Source organism: Streptopelia decaocto, assembly GCF_964273445.1.
Source record: "Streptopelia decaocto genome assembly, chromosome: 1".
In the NCBI taxonomy this organism is placed as follows: Eukaryota; Metazoa; Chordata; class Aves; order Columbiformes; family Columbidae; genus Streptopelia; species Streptopelia decaocto.
In genome coordinates this window covers 128272045-128293094 of record NC_138663.1, presented here as the reverse complement: position 1 = coordinate 128293094, position 21050 = coordinate 128272045, and the positions used below count along the sequence as shown (strand labels likewise).

Sequence of the window (21050 nt, the reverse complement as noted above, 5' to 3'; positions counted from 1 at the left end):
CAGCTGCGTCGGGATTGTGTTTTGCACTATTTCACAGCACTTCTGCTATACAGGTAAGAATACATCGCACTACTATCCCAATTTCAGTTAATGGGGGAGTTCAACACTACTGACCTAACCCTTATTCAAGGTAAAAGTGGGTAATGAGAATTAAAAGGTTGCATTTTACATCAACTTAAGCAACTTCTGTAGTGAACTATATTCTTCTGCTTACATCAAGGTTACTTAAGATTACTTGCTTCACCTTTGCTATGAATAATTCTATTAAAAGTATGTTTTTTCTTTAAATCCAGACTATGACACAGCAAAGTACTTAACTATTTTTGGAGCAATTTCAAAAATGGTGTATCAAAACCAGACCCTGATATGCCTCTGTTAAGCGTTATATTCTATTATGGGATGAATTAAGGGATGGGAAGGAGAAGTATGAAGCATCAGAGGGTGCAAGGTATCTGCAAGCTCCAGCCTGCAAGAGGGAAGATGCACTACTGGGGTGAGAGAAGAGTTGATGCATTGGGGAACTGGGGTGGTGGGAGAGGCTGCTGAAAAGGGGAGTGGACTTAGAAGTTCAACACAGCTTTATGCAGGGAGTGCACATAAAGGCATAATGAAAGCCTAAGTCTGACCAAAAACCAGCAGCAATAGGATTCACAATTTCAACACAGTTTACTACAGCTCTCAGGTGTGTTGTATAAAACATGTTTTAGTGCAACATAGTACAAAGTTTTTGCTGATTTTTCTTTTTTTTTTTAAAAAAAAACCCCAAACATTTTTCCACATCATGCATGGATAGGGTATCTCTCTTTCTTCTCTGGTTCGTTACAGAAAGTTACAGCAGAGAGAGTGGTTTGACAAGCTTTGTGTTTAAAACTTGTTACAGGAAGAGTCTGCCTTTATAAAAACAGAAGTTTGAGACTGGGCAACGCGCTGCCAGAGCAACAGAGAAATGTCACCGGCAAGGTACATTCAGGGACCACTGTGGGAGTTGCTTCCTGGGAAAGCCTGGGCTCAGTGCAGGAACCGCTAGGCTGGGAAGGGACCCATTTTGGCCAGGGGGACAGGGCCATAAGACAGCCCTCCTGGAGAGTCCTGCTCCATGGTTCAGATGCAGCACAGTGTTAGCCCAGGAGAGAACGGCTCCCAGTGACTTCATTTTCTCTTCTTTTTTTCTTTAAAGCTGAAATGAGTTGCAGTTCCTGCCCGGGAGCAGTATGTACAGGAGATACTACATTTACAAAACAATACCCACTGGCTGCTGTTTGTGCCTCGGTTCTTCATTTCCATTCACTTCTCATCCCACTCCTCTCTTTGCAGATGCTTTATCCAGAAAGGGAAGACAAGTGTGTGGGTGTGTGATACATATGTGTGTGTGTATATATATATATATATATATAGGAGTGTGATATTACGCATATGCTGGGGTCAGTAAGCAGTTATGACTCGAGGAGGCAGACTTCACCAAGGGATGAGTGAAATTTTGGCTTCCCAGTGGAAGAAGAAACCAATCCCATTCTGGTGGAGGAGCAGAGGTGGCTGACTTCAAACACCCTAGCGTGGAGGATGCATGGTGCAGATCTCCCACCTGAGGCTTCACCACCTCTGGAACATCAAGGCATCAGGGTCTAACCAACTAGGGCTACAGAGCATCTGCTGAGGTCCCCTTCTCTTCACAATGAGCAGTCCGACCCTCCTGAAGAGGACAATGGCTGTGGGTATGGCACCTCTCACACGCGAGGCCAGGTGGGGGTCTTGCGGCTGCGCCTGGTCACCCCCGGTTGGCTTCAGCCATGCTGCAAAGAATAAATGGCCGGATTTGCCAGGAAGACATAAAGGAAGACAACAAAAGGCCATTTTTGGCAAACATTTTCTTCCGCCACACATAATGTTCAGGGCATATGTGGGAGGAGGCGGTTTCCTCCACAGGACAGGGCAGGGGTACTTGGCATTATGGGGTACGGGACGTCAGGTGCCCCACGCAGCGAGAGCCCTGGTTTGGTTCACGAGAGCCATATCTTTCACAGAAAGAACAGCATTTCCTGCCACAGCGACTGCCTATGACAAAAGCAGGTGACTTTGCCAGGAGGAGGAGCTTATGGAGAAATGGCTTCTCCTCCTAAAGCTCCAGAAACGAAAAAATGGCAGATGCGCTCACACACGCAGGGGAAGATTTCTCTTGGCTCAGGGGGACAGCAAAGCCCTCAAGGTGCCAACGCGCTGCAGGCTCCTTTCCTTGTCCAAGCTCACACCGGGAAGCAGTGCAAGCTGCGGAGAAACTCGTGACATGTGGTGGTTAATTGCATGTCCCTGCTGATAGACAATGGCTGCAGCTGGGCTCCTTGGCTGAACCATCCAGGAGCTGTCAATGCAACCTGTGGAGCTTCCCCTGCCCCCTTTTCCTAGAGTCATTGCTTTGGTCATGTTGAAGTCTTCAGAGGCTGGATCCAGCCACCTGTCCCCAGGCAACTGGGCCACAGAGGGGACCCACCTCATCAGAGGTGGCAGCATGGACACCAGGGAGGAGCATGACTCTGGTAAGTTGGACTGGACAAGGACCCTCTTTGCCACCAACAAAGTCAGGGGTTTCCATCTCCTCCTTCAGTTCCTGGAGGTAAACTAAATTACTTTCGTCCTGACCGCAATCGTGCTGAATATTCAGTTTCTCCAAGACCTGGGAATGCTCATAAAAGGTGAATTGCTCCCTCCTGAGAGAGCAGTAAGGTGGAGGCAAGAAGATGCTGAGGCTACACCCAACTAACCCCTCCGGAGGTGGACCTGGCTTTGTCTGTTTTGGAAGAGGGAGGGGCTAGCTCAGCGCACCTTGGGAAAAGACCTTCTTTACCATGGCACTGAGTCTGAGGAGGAAAACCAGTCTGTTTTGAAAAACATATTGATTTACTTCCAAAGAGATTGTCCCAAGACGAAACACCTGCTGGGAACTCCTCGCTGTGTGGAGGGTGGAGGAAGCCTACAGTTTTTTGAGTGACCAAAAAAGAAATGGCAACAAAAAAGTAATGGCCCAAAAGACAGCAACTGATGGGAGCAAAATTAATTGGAGAGGAACATCTGCTATGTACAGCAAGCGCAGGGACCCTCCGTCCATTGGGGTGAGGGGGTGCGTTCCCACAGGCACTGGAGGAAGCCTCGGACCTTCCCGTCCCCACCGTCTGGGTGCTCCGCAAAGCTCAGCTGCCACATTGGAGCACAAACACTGAGACAAATGAACAAGAACAACAAAACCCACTCTGTTCCTTGGGGTTCTCGGTGTGTCTCTGCTTCTCTCTCTCTCTGCGCATCCCCCCAGGCGCCTCTGCCTCTTCAGTCCATGGTTCCAGGGTGGATGCTGAGGACCGGCGGCTCTAGGCAAGTGGGAGAGTAGTTGAGGTGAGGCTCTTTGATCCACAGCAAGGGGACCCCGTTCTTGCCCTCTGAGTTCTTGCTGGAGTTTCGGCTCTTGAACCGCACCAGGAGGATGGTGATGATCAAGATGCCGAAGATGGGGAAGGGGTAGAAGAACACAAAATAGAAGAGCGCGTCATTGGAACAGATGACGGACTGCAGGGTGGAGCCTGCAAAGAGACAAAATATGGTCACATTTCATGGCTTCTCTGCAATGCAGGGCCTACACATTTCTTCAGAAACATAAAAAAACAGATACTCATTAATCTGGGTCAATGCAGGAGGTGAAACTCTGAGAAAAATACAAATATTAGAAAACAGAGCAGCAGAAGAAAGTTATTGCAGGGCATGTTTTCGCTTTATGCCCACAAGAGTTTCATGAGTGCCAGAAAGAGTCTTCCCTGGTACAGATTTTATGATACCTTATGAAGTGGGGAGCCTCGCAAAGTGTTGATTCCCTCAGTGGTAGTACAAAAAGGCAGCACCCCAGGACTTAATCCCTTAAAGGCCCACAAAACTCTCATGGCCTCAGTTACCTCTGGGGCCTCTAGACCACCTGATGTCTTCAAGAGTTGCTGGGAGGAGACCCTTGTGCCACGGCCTGCACCCTTGTGCAGAGCTAAGCCAACTCCCAAGGGTGTTTCCCAATGGGAAGGGTTAAGCCCCACTTGGGACACACCATGAGGTAAGCGCTGTGGGGCGGGCGGCCCCAGCACAGAGCTAAGCACAGTGTGGATGCTCAAGCCCAAGCAAGAGCTGGGCTACCAGCCATCGAGCTGGTTGGAAAAGCACCCTCACCACGGACTCGCCCCAGTGCAGGTGAGACCCAGTCCCACTCACTCCTTGGCCTTTTTATCTTGGTTGAACAAAAGACACAGGGGATGCCAGGGCCATATCCCCAAGAGGCTCAGTTCCAGGCTGGACAGGGCTCTGAGCAACCTGATCTGGTTGAAGATGTCCCTGCTCATTGCAGGGGATTGGACTAGATGACCTTTAAAAGTCCCTTCTAACCTAAACTACTCTGTGATTGTCTTCTCACCTGCATCCTGCACGTGAACAGCAACCGTCCCTGACTCCTCCTCTGCCAGCCGGTACCACACGCCGTTGGGGTCCGCCAGCCACTCCTCCACGCGGCACGAGTAGTTGCCCGTGTCGGCACCGCCGGCCTGCAGCACCGTCAGCCGGAAAAGCACCGCCGAGAGCCTCTGGAACCGCAGGCGGCCTTCCCAGCGACCGGCCTCGGGGCTGAAGATGGCGTCGGGGCCAACGCTCAGCACCACTTCCCTCTCCTCCTCCTCCTCTTCCTCCTCCTCGCCGCGGCTGCCTGCCTCTTTGGTCCGCAGGTTGTACCATGTCACTGCAAAGTGGGACTCCGGGCTGGAGCGAGACAGGATGCTGCAGTCCAGTGGGAAGGACTCCTTCTCCTGCACCGTGAGGTTGGCAGTGGCCGTGTCCACCTGCAAGGTGGGGTCTGAGATGGCAAAAGGGGAGAGGTGAGCGCTGAGCAAAATGCTGTGTCAAAGCCACCCTGCCCTGACGCAAGTTGACCGTCACAACTCCGGGGCTGGCGCCATCCAAGCGAAACCCTGCCAAGTCCCACAGGTACCTCTGTGGTCAACCCCGAGGCGCAGCATCCTCACCCCACCACACACCACCTGCCACAGGGTTGAACAGGTGCTGGCTGCGAGCACCGTGTTACCGCCTCATGCAGACCCTTCACACCAGCGAACAGGGGTGCATGTGAGAGCAGAAACCTGCTGCAGCTCATCAAGATGCGCCACAAGAACGCGTCAGAAAATATCGAGGTCTGTTGTGTGTGCTGAGGAGCAAGGTACTATCACTCCCCAGCCACCAGTGCAAATAGCACTGCACTCCACGCTTATTTTTTATTTATTTGAAAGTGCTCAAAGGACTTTAAAATCAGTAAGACAAGAAGAGGAGAGGATTTTTTCCAGCAGTTTGGGAAATTATTTAGGCAAGAGGTTCCTCCATGCAGATGTGCTCAGCACAGGCACAGCAAGGATACTCCCAAAAGTCTCCATCTCTTGTTTTTTTCTTTCTTTAGTGCTTGCTGCAAGGCTGGAGAGATGTTTTCACTCAACTGAGATAGAACGGCCAGAACCAAAGATATGCTGATTAAAGGCTGACTTCAAGAGCAATTAACGTTTGGTTTAGTCATCCTGCCGGGGAACACATACTCCAGGGATCGCAATCAGTCCGGATCTAAGGTTTCATTTAAAGATTAACAAGCCCTTTCCGAGGCGGAGGCTGAGCAGGAAGGGCGAGCTGACAGCTCAGCACAGACAGAGGTGCCTTCTCCTCCAGCAAACACAGCTGGGTAAGCCCGCCCTTGTGCAGACACTGGGTGTCCCTGCAGGAAGAAGCTACGGTCCCCCAGCTCTCATCAGCCACGGGGCTGCTGTGCCCAGTGGGGACTCTCATTATAGCACCTGCCTGACACTTTTTAAGTGGTCCCATAAGGAAAACCTTCATTAAGGCCACAGCTCTCCAGGCCGTAGGCAACACAATTGTTTTAGTTTGCATCTTTCCCCAGAAGACTCCTGAGCAGAAACAGGAATGAGGTTAAGTCCTGAGATTTCAGGCACTAGCGAGGTACAAAGGAGGAAGGGAAAGAAATGGCTTGTCAAAACCAACACAAAGCCTCCCCCACCTCTGCAGAAAGAGAACTGCTGTCTGAAGGTGCTGAGAGCCTTTTTCCCCCCTTTGTTCATGACTATAGTCCTGAAAGATGAGCATGGAGATCTTCACTGATGAGACAGGAATAAGCAAGTTTAGTAATTTTGTTAAGTACTGGCTGCTATGAAAGAAAAACAAACAACAACAGGGCACTTTTAGAAAAAAATTATCTTGAATTAGTGCACCCCCAACTCCCTTTCTTCTTTCCACTCCACATCCTTCCACAATTCAAAATGAACCTCATGGATTTCCCCTGCTGTCCGTTTTCCCTCCGTCAGGGCTGGCAGCTCTTAGCCTGGATGAAGAACTGTACTTAAAACTGTGCAGGCATGTGGGGTACAGGGATTACCTGGGGGGGGTCTCTGCTCAAGCCACCTTGGCCAACAAAGTTTCCCAAGCATGGATCTGGGTAGATAAGGGCCGTGCTGTGCCCTGAGAGAGCTTCTCCTTCGCAGTACCAATCTGATCTGCCAGGAATGACCACAAAAGCCTTTCCAGAATCTTACCATTTTCGCAGCTCTGTTGCAGAGTTACAAGGCTGACACCTCACTGGAATGAACAGGAATAAAGCACCACAGCAGTTCTTGCAGAGTGGTTGCTTTACATGCTGGAAAGTACCCAGCAAATGAGGACCGTAACTGTTATTTGACCTATAGCCTTTAGGACAGACATTTAATCTTGAGTCACATGCCTCAAAACACAGGGAATCTGTATTTTCCAGGGAAATCGTCCTTGCAGCTTATCTTTTGTTAAAGCAGATGTGACTTAGCAGAGTACCCCAGGAATCTGGTTTTGAGGGCTTATGAGTACATGAGTGCTGGTCAGTCTTTAAGAACCACCTTTTAGAGGTACAGGGGGAGACAATTCCACTGTGTCCTAAGTCAGGCAAGCAGGGCAGAAGAGCAGCTTGGCTGAACAGGGAGCTCCTCGTAGGGCTCAAGAGGAAAAAATACATTTTCTGATCTCTGGAGGCAAGGTCAGGCTTCACAGGAAGATTATGGAGCTGTGGTTCAAACATGCAGGGAGACGATGTGGAAGGCCAAAGCTCAATTAAGAGCTGAAACTGGCCAGTGTTGTGTCAAGGGCTTTTTAAAGTATGTTAATAGCAACAGGAGGTCTAAAGAAAACATTGGACTGACACTTGTTGAAGATGGTCACCTGACTAATAGACATGGAGAAAGAGCAGAGGCATTCAACACATTTTTTGGTTCAGTCTTTAATAATATTGATAGACCTTGGGCTGCACAGTTCCCCGAGTCAGAGGACAACGAGTGTGGGAACAGTGACTTTCCATCTGTGGACGCTGAACTTGTAAGGGATCAGGTGAATATACGCAAGTCCATGGGGCCTGATGGGATTCAACCCAGAGCACTGAAGGAGCTGGCAGATGTTACAGCAGAACCCTCTCGATCATCTACCAAAGGCCCTGTGACTCAGGGGAGGTCCCTGATGACTGGAAGCTGGCCAAAGTTATTCCAGTCTACAAAAAGGGTGCGAGGGAACACCCAGGGAACTACAGACCTGTTAGTCTAAACTCAGTTCCTGGAAAAATTATGGAGAAGATTACACTGGGTACTATTGAAAGGCATTTAAAGAATAATGCAATCACCAGGCACAGTCAACATGGGTTCACAAAGGGAAAGTCCTGTTCAACTAATTTATATCCTTCTACGATAAGGCCACCTACCCAGTGGGTGAAGGGAAAGTGGTGGATGTAGATTTTCTGGATTTTAGTGAGGCTTTTGATGCTGTACCTCACAGCATCCTTCCAGCCGTCCAGCTGTGGGATGAGTGGGTTCATGGTAGGCTGGGTGAACAACTGGCTGAAGGGCAGAGCTCAGAGGGTTGTGGTGAATGGGGATACGTTTGGCTGGCAGCTGGTTACCAGCAGAGTTCCTCAGGGCTCAGTTCTAGGGCCAGTTCTGTTCAACATGTTTATCAACAATCTGGATGCTGAATGCACCATTAGCAAGTTTGCTTATGATACCAAACTAGGAGGTGCTGTTGACTCTCTTGAGGGACAAGAGGCCTTGCAGAAAGACCTAGATAGATTGGAGCATTGGGCAATGATTAATAGGACACAATTCAACAAGTCCAAATGCCAGATTCTGCACCTAGGATGGAGTAATGCCAGGCACAAGTATAAACCGAGGAGTGGCTGGGGAGCAACCTTGCAGAAAGGGACCTGGAGGTGCTGGTCCACAGCAGCTCAGTACAGCTCAGCAGCGTGTGCCCTGGCAGCCAAGAGCACAAACTGCATCCCGGGGTGCATCAAACATGGCATCACCAGCCAGTCGAGAGGTGACTGTCCCACCACATTCAGCATAGGCATGGCCTCACCTTGAGTGCTATGTGTAGTTCTGGGCCCCACCATTTAAGAAGGATGTGAAGATCCTTGAATGTGTCCAGAAGAGGACAACGAAGCTGCTGAAAGGCCTGGAAGGAGTGTCCTATGAGGAGCATCTGAGGACTCTGGGTTGATCTAGTTTGGAGAAAAGGAGGCTGACGGGCAACCTCATGGCTCTCTACAGCTTCCTGAGGAGGGGACATGGAGAGATCCCTGGGATCCAGTGATGTGGGAACAGTTCAAAGCTGCACCAGTCAGAGCAGGTTTAGCCTGGACATTAGGAAGCATTTATTTACTGACAGGGTGGTCAAACCCTGGAACAGGCTTCCTCGAGAGATGGTTGGTGCCCCAAGCGTGTCAGTGTTTAAAAGGCATTTGGACAATGCCCTTACATGCTTTAACTTCTGGTCAGCCCCGAAGTTGGACTAGATGCTCATTGTAGGTCCCTTCCAACTCAAAGTCTATTCTATGCTATGCTATACTATTCTACTCTATTCACAACCCTTTGAAACTGGAGTTTACTCCCTGGTTTGAATTTCTGTACCACTTTTTTTCCCCACTAGATCCTGGGAAGAAAAAGAAGCACCTGCAGTGATCCCTGATGCCTGCCTCCCTGTGTCTGGGCATGGCCAAAACGCTGGTGTTAGGCAGCAGGATCTGCCTGAACCACTAACACCAGCAAGTGGATCGGCCAGGAAGCCCATAAGTACTCCCTTGTCCATAGAGAGGCAGGTTCCTCATAGCCAACTCCTGCCCCATCAAGAAACCCAAGCCCTTGTCTCAATTGACAGATAGGCCCATGGAGCTGCACACCCCACATCTGCTTCTTCACCAGCAGAATGGGGAGCAGCATCATGAGAAACTGCCAGGACACCAGCAAGGGTCTCAACCTCTGCTGCCCTCTTTTCATGCAAGGACCTTGCCCTTGGGGCACACGCCTGGGAAGCACAGACATCTCCCATCTCATTCTCAATCAAAATGTGAATAAAATTGGAAGCCTATCTTATCTGATCTGCCAAAAGTGCTGTAAAAAAATAAATTTGCAGATGCAGAAGGGAGAAAATCCCAAAGCCCATCTAGCTGTGTTTGCAGGACTTGCTCTATGCTTCTTCCAGAAAAGCAAGGGTGCACCCAAGAAGACATGCAAGAAAGCATCAGCATCGTCTGCAGTGCAGCAGTCCTGCCCTCTGCCCGGACACGCTGTCTATGACAGACAGATGATGACCCATGCTTTGTCCACAAGGGCAGAGTGCTGCTCAAAGCTGTCAGCACGAGACCCTCCTCACCTGGCTGCTTGACGGTGAGGGTGATGAGCCCAGAGATGTCCTCTGCCCGCTTGTACCAGCGGTCACTGGGGTCGAGGAGCCACTCCTCCACGCGGCAGTTGTAGGCCCCGCTGTCCCGCACGGTGGCATTTTGGATGGAGAGGAGGTAGAGGCCCGGGGATGGGCTCTCCAGGTGCAGCCGGCTCCGCAGGTCGCCCAGCGCCACCACGTCCCCGTAGCGCAGGATGTTCTGCCGGCTCAGCCGAGCCACCGCCTCCTTCTCCGGGTGGCCCGGCCGCCACACATACCACTCCACTGCCAGCTGGGATGAGGGGCTGGTCCGGCTGCTGACCAGGCACTCCAAGGTCACCCACTGGTTCTCCAGCACTGTGATGTTCTTGTGGGTCTGGTTCACCTGCAGGCGGTTATCTGTGGGAAAAGGCCATTAGAAATGCAAGGTGATGGAGGCCCTTTGTCTCCCCACAAGCGCTTCCTGCATGACCACAATCCTGAGGTGTGATCAAAGAAACACGGCAAGACAGGAAAAAAAAAATGGGGAAAAAAAATGAAGAGGAAAAGAAAATAGGACTTGTGGTTTTTATGGTCTTCTGACAATCTCAGGCTAGTCACCAACAACTCCCCATTTAGCACCGGGAACTAGAAATACACCATCTCCCAGTAGGACTCTGGGATACTAAGTGCACAGACACCTTGTGAAGTGAGGTCACACCTCAATCTTTTCTCATCCTCCTCCTGGGGCAGGGCAGTAGCTTGGTCATACTCTGACCAGCAAGCCCTCCTGTTGTGAGAAAAAGGGAAAAAGCAAGGGGGAGAACGGGCGGCTGATTATAAGGAACCACCACTGCAAAACGAGAAGTGGCATGAGGGCAAAGTCACACACAGTGTTTTGCTGCCTTGGGAATGTCCCTGGTTTTTGCTCCACGATTTCATTGATACACAATGGGGGGTGACTGTAATCAGCTCTTTTATGTGAAATGACGTGTCAGACACTCCTAACTCCTTCCTAACTTCTTTTCCAGGGGCAAAGTCTGGACTTCCCTGGTACAGCCGCTGCAGCAAGTGATGGGCACTGTACTTCCCAGACGGAGGCAGGTGATGCAAAAGCGGGGGCAGGTCACAGCTCCCCCCTCCCTGACCATCCCACAGCCATCTCGGGATTTTGCAGAAAGAAACGGGGAGCTGAGACCAGCAGCGAGCGGTGCAGTCTGGCCTGGGCAACCAGGCAAAGCTGTGCTGGGGCCCATATTCAATATCCCTCTTGCACCCCCATACACAGAGCTTGTGTCTAGCCAGCCCAATCCAGACAGAGTTTATGCATTAAGCATTGTCCAGTTGTGCTATCGAGGTCCCCAGCTTGTGGGGGCCCTCTTCAGCTCCTCCATCAGCCCACCTTTACCAGTGATGTCAGGTGCCACAGAAACCACCAGCAGAGCAGATTTCTCTTTTCCTGGCAGCCAGTTCCCCACCTCATTAAACTTGTTACTTGCATCTCATGTGCACAGCACAGAGGGAAATGAGACAAGGCTCCCTGCGCCTGACAGGATATGGGCACGGAGTAAAATAAAACTACGTGCAAAACATAAAAATGCTTTCCCAGGCAGGCATGCACCGTTTCTCTCTGAGTAGGTCGTTAGTCGACACTCTTGCTACATGATGCTCTTGAGGATAAGGAACCCTGGCTGGATACAATGGCCTGCTAGACTGTGAGGGATGGACAACCTTCACGTGGGGACACTGAAATGCATGTCAACCCAGCCTCAAATGGAGAAGGGTGACATCAAAGGGAGAAAACATCCCTCTTCATGCAGGGACATGCAGGCAGGAGGATGCAAGGAGGGGGTGAGAAGGCTGTAGCAGAAAGAAGAGCAGAGGATCCCTGTTGCCACAGAAAAGCTCAGCAACCTCACAAGCCATGCACAAGAGCCGATGCTGATAGGACCCCAGTGGCGTGGCATGTGGTACCTGGCTGTTTGACAGTGACCTCCGTCCGCCCGGACACCTCCTCCGCCAGCTTGTACCAGGCGTGGTTGGGGCTGAGCAGCCACTCCTCCACATGGCAGTAGTAGCTGCCGCTGTCTCGGACCTCTGCCCGCTGCACCGTCAGGCTGAACAGCCCCCCGGACGCCGAGCGCTCGAACTGCAGCCGGCCCCGCAGCCCCTCCTCCTCTGCGTAGGTGCCGTACTCGAAGGCTGAGCTGTGGGTGGTCTTGAGGATGAGCTTGCCATCGGCGTCGGAGGGCTTGTGGACGTACCACAGCACGGCAAAGTGCGAGTCGGGGCTGGTCTGGGATTTCACTGAGCAGTTGAGGGGGATGGGGCGGTTTTCCACCAGAGTGATGCTCCGCTTTGACTTGCTCACCTGCAGCTTGGTCACTGTGAGGGAGGAATGGATAAGGATGAGGAGAGGTGGGTCATTAACATGGGAAAAAAACTCCTTTCTTTTTGGGAGGACCAGAAAGTCCTATCCCAGCTGCAGGCACAGCTAGTCTTGCCTGTGTCCCACTTGCACCAGACCCTCAGGATAAAGGCATTCTGATGTTCTCCTACCAAATCTTCTCTCTTCTTTCACCTGCCCTCTATTCCTAGATCCTCCCACTGTGTCCCTCAGCAAGACGCTGCTTTTTCACAGTTTGTCCTTTAAAAGGTTCTCTTTCTTAATTCAGTGTGGTCTAAGGCACCAAACCTAGCAAGAAGGCTACACCCAACCTCAGCGGGTTTTTTCATGGTGAAATCATACCACTTGCAGCTCAGGGCAACGAGCTGTTGACCAGTTCCAGAGAAAACCATTTCCAGGAAGAGTGAATTAAATAAGACTCTGCTGCTGTCACACGCCAGCCATCCCAGTGACATGTAACCCACAGACACGCAATAGCTAGGGGAGCACACGTGAGCACAACTGGAAAAGAAGAAAGAGCAGCAGACTGGGAAGGATCAGCAGGGAGCAAGCTCTGCTCCAGCAGCCAGGAGATCTGGTCCAGGTCCACCACAGACCACACAGCCCAGACAAGCCACAGGCGTGCCACCTCTCTCGGCTTCCCAAGTGTGACTGCGGCTCCCACGTAGGTAGATAAGCGGTCACAGCGCCGCGGATGACATGGCAATGTCATTAGCTCTTGTCCCTGCAAGGAGACAGAGACATGGGTTTCTGACTCCTGTTTCCCTGCAGGAGCAGGAGAGAAAGCCTCCCCTGCTGCTGCTCAGCCTATGCCTGTTGCCCAAGCCTTGACCCAGGGCATTCACATCTTCAGGAAAGGACACAAAGTGTCCTTCTGTGACACTTACGCTTGGTGTGCCCTGCAGCCCTGCCAGCTACAGACCCAAGGAAAGCAGCAGCTCCCAGCCAGACACTCCGCTCCTCCCAGCAGGTCTGCCACCATCTCTCCTCCTTCACCTCTCCTCACACAGCAACTTCCCTCTGCAAGGGGGCTCGCTGGCTTTCCGCCAGGTGAAGGGATTCTGCTGACAGCTGGAAAATCTTCTAACAAAACCTCGTGAGCGCCCTGGGCACAACAGAAGTGTGGCACCACAGGCATGAAGGACTGGAGGCCGTCAGGGGAGCTGTGCGCATCTGCAGCCTGGAAACCTGTCCCATGCACCCCGTGTTTGCAGGGAAGCAGCGTTGCGTCCTCACTCTCACCAAGGCATGGGCTCCTTGCTCTGCATCATGCTTTGCTTCCAGCTTGCCCTGAGCCCCAGGGTCTCAGCTGCCTGTCGGCACAAGTGACAAGCGACAGGGCTGAGGGAGAGGATGGGCACAGGCAAACAACATCAAATGGGAGGAATGAACCCCCACTGCAGTGATGCTTTCTGCTCTAACACAGCATCTGAGATAGACATCCTGGTAACGCATTAGATGTTCCCCTGGAGCCTGGATCGCCTGTGGCTTTAATCAGTATGCTAATAAAGACTCGATGGCTGTGTTATGGGTATGGTACACAGACAGTGGAGGAAGGGAAAGAGGGAAACGGTGCCTTGGTTTTCCTCCCCAACGACTTCAGCCTAATGGAGAGATTTAGCATCACCCTGTTGTATTTCTGCTGTACCTCAGACACACTCCTTTCCCTTTGTTTCACTTCAGGACGGCAGCCTTAGCCACCCCACCCACACTCATCCCACCTTTTTGGCTCGCTGTTGGTTAAGAAAGGTTATTTCAAGCATTAATCAATCTTCTGAGTCCCTGGGAGATGAACCAATAAAGGAGAAGGTGATTCTCAGCAGCTTCCTTTCTCCCCCAGCCCCCTTTCCAAACAGTTTATTTTAATTGGTACTGGATTATTTTCTGCAACCGTTACTAAGGAAACCTCTGTTTCTATAGCAACTGTGTATGTTAAGTCAGCAGCCCTATATCTATTAAAATGCAGTATATACACACACGCTATGTGTGGCGGGGTTGCTCAATATCAACACACACACACACACACAGAGCGAGGAGCGTGGGTACGCGCAGACCGGAGCTGCCGAGATGCAAGCATCCCTCCCAGTGTTCTTCCCACATCGCAGTACCTCCGGGAGATGAAAATGAGGAGTATTTTTAAGGCACGGAGTATTTTTAAGACGAGTGTTTGGGGCAACACACCTGCACCTCACACGTGACGGATGTATTTCACTGGAGGGGTGAGGGTTTGCTCCCAGACCACAATCACGGCAATTCTCCCTGCGTACAAACAGCGTGGACCCTGGAGGCCATTCAGTGGCTCTTGCATGGTGAGGGGTGAGGGTGATGAGGAAGAAATCTTATTAGTTCAGGCAAAAATGAGATCTTAAATTCCACATGCATGCCCCAGTGCTCCTAGCCCTCCTTGGCAGTCACTACAGCAAGTGTTCAGGAATTTGCCCACACATGCACAGAGCCCTCCAAATCTTGATGAGATTATTGTTTCTACTGCCGCTATCAGTCGAGGCAGCAGGCCCTGGCAGGGAATTACAGGTCTTCCCTTTCCTAGACTGCAGGCGCTTGCACAGGTTCGTAACACCATGTACAAAGTTTCATCTAGATTAGAGGTGTCGGCGGTACATAATGACAACCCTGCCAATGCACTTCTCATCTAACATGACTTATTTGCCTAACAGAGGCACACCACAGAAGATCCAAGTGCAGGTTTTGTTTCACTCCCACAGAATTAGAGAGGACATTCTCAGTCTTTTCCAATTTATGAACAGCAAATGCTTCCCTATCCAGTTGACAGGCTCCTGCACAGTAAATGTGCATGTACCTCTTCTTCATTACCTTTTGCAGATCCCACAGAAATAATTCACGGCTTTTAAAGAACGCAGGTTGAAAACCGCTGAGTTGGAAATGCTGTGGCTCACAGGTTACATTGGGGCAGCTTCACCTCTGAGCTGCAGGCTGGTTTGCTTGCTCATGCCGGGCAGAGATCCTCTGCCCACAGTCTGGGTAAGGCAGACTTTGCAGGGCTGCTCACACTTCTGCTCTCCCACTGGGATGACCATCAGCCACCATTCACAGATACACAAGCTAATCTAAAAGGTTCATTTTGCATTTAGGAAAAATTATTTAAAAGGGAAAAAAAACCCCACAATAAGTCCTGAAGTTAGTAGTCCAGGGTGATGGTACAATACAAAGCCAGGGAGTCCACCTCTTTCCATTGTGGTCATGTCTACTCTAGCACAAAGCAGGTCTCACTATGCCTGGTGCAGCTTGCCAGGTCATGTTTAAAGACGCCTCCCATGACATGGAAATGATCATAGCTGCTGGTGCATGAGTGAGACTGCAAGATTGACACCCCAGGCACTGAGCCAGCCAAACCTCACTCTCCTGACACAGAGGAAACTCCCTTTCCTGGCTTGGGGATTTGCCTGGGCAAAGAGCCAGGAAAGGGCTTGGCCTTAAATGCTGAGTAGACCCAGTCCGCCCCAGGGGCTGGGTTTCGGTGTGCCAGGGCAGGGCTGCTCCAGCACTCCGTCAAGCAGTGGTGGCAGTGGGTGCAGCGATGTGAACAGGCACAGTTACATGGCATTTTCTGTGGTGTTGTCAAGAGGCTGATGTTCTTCTCTTAACAGCCTCCTGAACATCTGCTCAGTGAGGGAAACAGGTGCATGTGTCTAGGTGAAGTAATCATGCATTTCATCTGCAAACTGTAATCCTGTTGCCACAATGTCTCCTGGCTCCCTGGAGGGTGCCAGTAAAGAGGATATCATACCTTGATGTACTGTAATTGGCCCTACATATGCTATTAAGGCTTTCAGTTTACACTGGCAACAAGTCATGGTTACAACTTCCATTTATTTTTAAGCCAGCCTGGTCTCCCAGCCCCTGTGAAGTCACGCAGCCTGTGTGAAGAACATGTGCAGGTGTTGAACTCTGCTGTGGTGCTTGAGCAGGGCTCAGAAGGGACAGAAGCCACCAGCTCTCTGATGGCACAGAGAGGCTTTCTCATACCACTGAGGACATCCTGCCACATCTGCTGGAGGTGCTCCAGAAGGTTCAACGGGTGATGACATGTGATGGAGCCCAGCCAGTACTTGGGGGACCCTTCTGGGGTGGAAGAGGCTGGTAGAGACACCAGGTGCCCATGGCAAGCCCATGAAGTGTCTAGTAAGACACTTCACAGACCACCTTCCAGCATCACGGTCCCTTTGCACTAATTGCCAGGCTGGGGAAAATGTTCCCACTCATCTGCAGGGACACACATTGTCTCAGGATACAGCCTCTGGTCCTCAAAGCTTGTATCTCTGGGCTGGGGGGACTGGTTTGACACACCTTACAACCACAGCAGGCTACAACATGGTGAAGTACTTTACACACTGATATATCTGATATATGATACATGATATGGCAGGGGTTTTTCCACACACCATCAAGCAGGCAATCCGTCTCCTCAAGCTGGGCATGTGATAAGCACAGTTATACAAATATTTGGAAGGAAGGGAAAGCAACCATCAGAGAAGGAGGACAGAGGCAGCGAAGTGATTCACAGCTTTTCTGCTGACTTGCCGCTGTGGTGAAGCCACTTGGCTCCCTCCCCTCTGTTTGCTAATCATCAAGCAGGGGGTTACAACACTTACCTTTACTAAAGCACTTTGCAATCTGTACCTAATAATGCTGTGATAAAAAGATGCTCTGTCTTGGACTCCTTACATCATCTTCCCTTGTAGGCAGCAAGAACATACAACAAGATTTTACTTCCCACCGGGGGAGCCTCTGTTACCAAGTCCTGGGAACAGTGATGTTTAAATGCAGCTGATACCCTCCCCTTAAAAAAGCCCCCCCCAAAACCCAGCATGCTGCCCTGCTGCAAAGGAGGAGGTGGCTGCCAGCCAGGGAAGGAGCCAGCTCTGCATGAGCCAGTGGCCACAGTGCAGAAAGGGTGGGCAGGAGGACAGTCACCACCAGCCCACAGAGTCCCCGGGGAGCCCTGTCACTACAGCAGGGAGGCGGCAAGGGCTGTTGTGTCCCACTTTGGAGGCTGCTGCCCTCTGGGGAGAGCTCCTCCAGAAGACACTCTCGCCTGGAGAAACTGATGAAGCATCGCAAAAAGTTTTCCTAGGGAATGTCCTACTTTTAAAAGCCTCCACTAAGACTTCACTGTGCTGAAGGGTGTGTGTGGAACAGAAATGGGGCCAATCCAACCTGAACCCAGACATGGTTTAACACCAGACACAAGCTTTAGCAGGCCGATCAGGAGAGACTCATTTCCAGAAGCATGGCCGCAAGGTGCCTCTTCCTGTGAGGAAGTGATAGCACAAGAGGAAACGGTCTCAAGTTGTGCCTAGGGAGGTTTAGATTTAGATATTAGGAAAAATTTTTCACGGAAAGTGTTGTCAGGCATTGGAACAGGCTGCCCAGGGAAGTGGTGGAGTCACCATCCCTGGAGATGTTTAAAAGGCATTTAGATCAGGTTCTTAGGGACATGGTTTAGTGCTGGAGTTAGGTTATGGTTGGAGTCGATGATCCTGAGGGTCTCTTCCAACCCAAATTATTCTATGGTTCTATGAGCGCATTCCTCCCTGGCCCCCTCAGCATACAACCCTGAAGGGTACTGGCCGAACTCCTGGCACAAACACACCCCTCAGCCTGCAGTCACCACTCAAAGATGCCTCACCATTTCCCTCACTAGGGCCCAAAATGCACTTGATGCCCAAATTCCTCCTGGGGGATGCTTGCCTGGGATTTGGGAGACCCATGTGCAGGTCGCTGCCCTGCCACAGGCTGAGACATGCACTAACGCTCAGACCTTCTGCCTTCCCCAGAGCAGGGCTGAAGAGCCTCCTCTGCCTCCACACACACTGCAAGGACACCCGCATTAATGACCATGGGGAACTGGGGCAACGGGAGTCAAGCAAACACACGCCAGCCTCCTGACTCAGTGTGGGCAGGGGTGGGTGAGGTTTGCGAGGTTAGCTGAAAGCAAATCAGTGTTCAAAAGGGAAAGATGTGTGAGCCCTTTCAGAGAAGAGGCATCAGAGGAAAGGTATTCACAGAAGGGAGGAAGATGAGACGTTCTTAGGAGGACGTTGCTCATTAGGCTTAACCGTGGCATAGAAATCATCAAAATAAAGACAAAGACTTCCAGTGCTGGGGCAGCCTCCCTGGAGATGGCAGGAACATGGCAGCACAGCTCCAGACTCCTGTTATTTTCTTTTAACAGAACACAATTCCTCCTGAAACTGGATTAACAAGGTTGCAAATTGCATTAGTCAACATGGGAGGCTGCTGGTGCAACAAGAGCAGGAGAAAGGGAAATAGTATTAGACTTTGCCTGCCATTATTACTGCCATTATTAACTTGTCACTTTACTGTAGTGTTCCTATAACAATGAATTATTGCCTGCAAACAGGCTGACATGATTGAATTACTGGGAGAGCAGCTCTATGGGAAGGAGAGACAATGTTAACCCTTTCCTGAGGAAGGCTCAGCTGCTGTCCCCTCGCAAGTGGGCAGACAAAAGAGCCAAAGATTTGACTTTCAACACCAGCCTGATGTCTTGACCTTCAGCAGTGCTGGTTTCAGAGCAATACCAAAAGTTTCTATGGTTCCCATACTGCTGAGGTCCTGGTTGCAGGCTGCTCTGGGATGGACATGCAAACAAAAGCAGAATACATGTCTGTTTGCAGCAGCAATAAAGATCCACAGCTTGAGCTTTCCCATCTTTGCAGGTCTTCCTGCAACATCTGTAGCCTACTAATTTTGTAAAACTAAATCCTCACTTTTCATGTTCCTTCCTTCCGGTATAGATAACACAGGTGCCTGAACAAGCCACCAAACCAAATGACTGCTAGTCTAGATGGATGTGGGTCACCTTCTTTTTCCCCTCCCCCCTCGCAGGCACAGTACTGTCTGTTTGCAATGAGACAGGCTGTTAATCCCAGTCTGCTCTCTAAAAATCAGCAACATGACACGTCTCTCCCAAATTTACTGTTCTTTGTGTGAATGCTGCAAATAGTGCTTCCTGGAGTGCGGACCAGTGAGTGCTCCCAGCCCCAGGAGCAAGACTAGGAGCTGGCTGTGACCCACCTCCTCCTGAGGAGAGAAAGAGGCCAGGAATAAACCACCAAGTGGCCCCCATTTCAATACGCTCAGGAAGTTGCCACAAAGTCCATTGCCCAGCAGACACAGATGTTCCTCAGCCTCAAAGCCTGCTGCAGCAAGAGGAGCTGGGTACTTAAATAGCTGTGCACATCCCTGCTGACCATCAGCCATTCCAACAGCCACAGCCCAAAATTCAGCCCCAAGCATGCCCTGAAGCACACTGTACCACTGCAGCTCGGGGAAGCACAGCTCAATGCCCTCAAAATGCTACCACAGGGTGCTGTGGCAAAGCAGAATCTCTCCTCAAACCCTCTGGTGGACTCAGCTGCTCCATTGTGTCCCTGCCGGCTTCAGCCTCACAGAAGGCGAATACCACATCAGCCAAACGTACTGATGAGCAGCCCGATGTCTCCCCTCTCCCCAGAAGCAGCACAGTCAGCCTGTTGACCTACCAAACACATAGGTAGCGGGTCAAGTCCATCGCTGCACGTCTTGTGCTGTGGCACGAAGACTGCAGGTGGTGACAAGGACATCTGCTCAGCTATGGGACAGCGTTGGATTACCAGCCATGCCATGTCGGAGTCTGCGGAGCAGGTAACTAATCAGCAGGTAACTAAGCAGGGCCTCGGGGAAGCACACATATGTGACCCAGAAAGTCTCTTTGAAGCCCAGAAGCCATACATCCGTTAGCATATATGGAAAAGGCGCTGTAGTGTGTAGCTGCAGGGATGGAGAAAGCTGGGAAGCCCACAGCCTCCAAGGTCTGGCCACGGATAAGCCAGAAACCACCAGCTGGGACATAAGGCAGGCCTGGTAAAAGCCAGAGCTTCCCTAAGGAAGAGAAACCATGTCTCTCTGAAGGACAGCAAGAAACAAATATACCCCAAAGCAGAACACCCCACAAACCTAAAACCAGAAACCTTCCTGCCAAACACTAAAGAAATGAATGCAAAAAGTTCTGCAGGAGAAAGAGGAGGGGAGGAAAGAATAAAAGATTCCCAGCTTGAGTTGTGCCTGCTGTCAGAAAACAATACACGGCTCACTGATCTCTTGTAAATTAAAATATGGAGATACGATCACTGGAAGATAAATTCAGTACCAAACTTCAGCCATGGAGGATAAAGAAATAAAAAAATAACATACCAAGACATTTAATCAACCCCTCGTCAGAATGATTTCAAACAAAAGAGCGCTACATCAATTAGAAAAAAAAGTAATTAAATGTACTTGAAGAGCAAGTTAGAACACATACGGCAGCACCACACACAAACTCTCGTCTCATTATGGAGGCTGGCCATCAATAGCCAAATTTCCACAAAGACACCTGAGAAGTTTGTGTAGGTGCATGTTAGAGTACCGCTGTACCCTGTAGCATGGGGCTGGCTTTGGCATGCCCTGCATTTGACTCAGAGGCTACTGCTGAAAAACTGGCTGCTAAACAGAGATGAGATGCTGAGGGTGGTATGAAATGTCATTTTCTTGCTGTCCAGGGCGCAAGCTTCCCAGACAGACTTCAGGCAGGATCATGAGGTCTTTGGGACGGTGCCTGTGCTAGCATTGCCAGCCCCAGGTTGTCAGTGCTGCCCTCTGTGCAAAGATGAAGTCCCCTGAGGAGGACCCAGCTGAATCCATCCAAGAGCTCACTCGCTCCCCTCACCTTTAACTATTCTTTCCACTGGGTTAATTTTCTGCAGGTTTAGTAAACTGAGCTGGCTCACAGCTGGACTGATGCTGGCACAAGGAACGGGACAGGACACCATGAAGCCAGCAGCACATGTCAGGGATAAGGACCATCACCTCCCCTCTGTGCAGCCAAGTGCTGGATCAGCTCCAC

At 50.8% G+C, this 21050-nt stretch overlaps 1 protein-coding gene across 3 annotated transcripts in view; it reads right to left on the bottom strand.

Moving 5' to 3' along the window:
- Positions 1–608: 608 nt before the first annotated feature.
- IGSF3 (immunoglobulin superfamily member 3) overlaps positions 609–21050 on the bottom strand; it is a 104173-nt gene continuing 83731 nt past the window's right edge. For all 3 annotated transcript variants that reach the window (XM_082043701.1, XM_082043703.1, XM_082043702.1), the window contains 4 exons: positions 11689–12099; positions 9727–10134; positions 4436–4867; positions 609–3566 (listed from right to left, as the gene is read on the bottom strand). In XM_082043701.1, the coding sequence (XP_081899827.1) occupies positions 3316–3566; positions 4436–4867; positions 9727–10134; positions 11689–12099 (1502 nt within the window). In that variant the 3' untranslated portion in view covers positions 609–3315. The remainder of the gene's footprint in view (positions 3567–4435; positions 4868–9726; positions 10135–11688; positions 12100–21050) is intronic.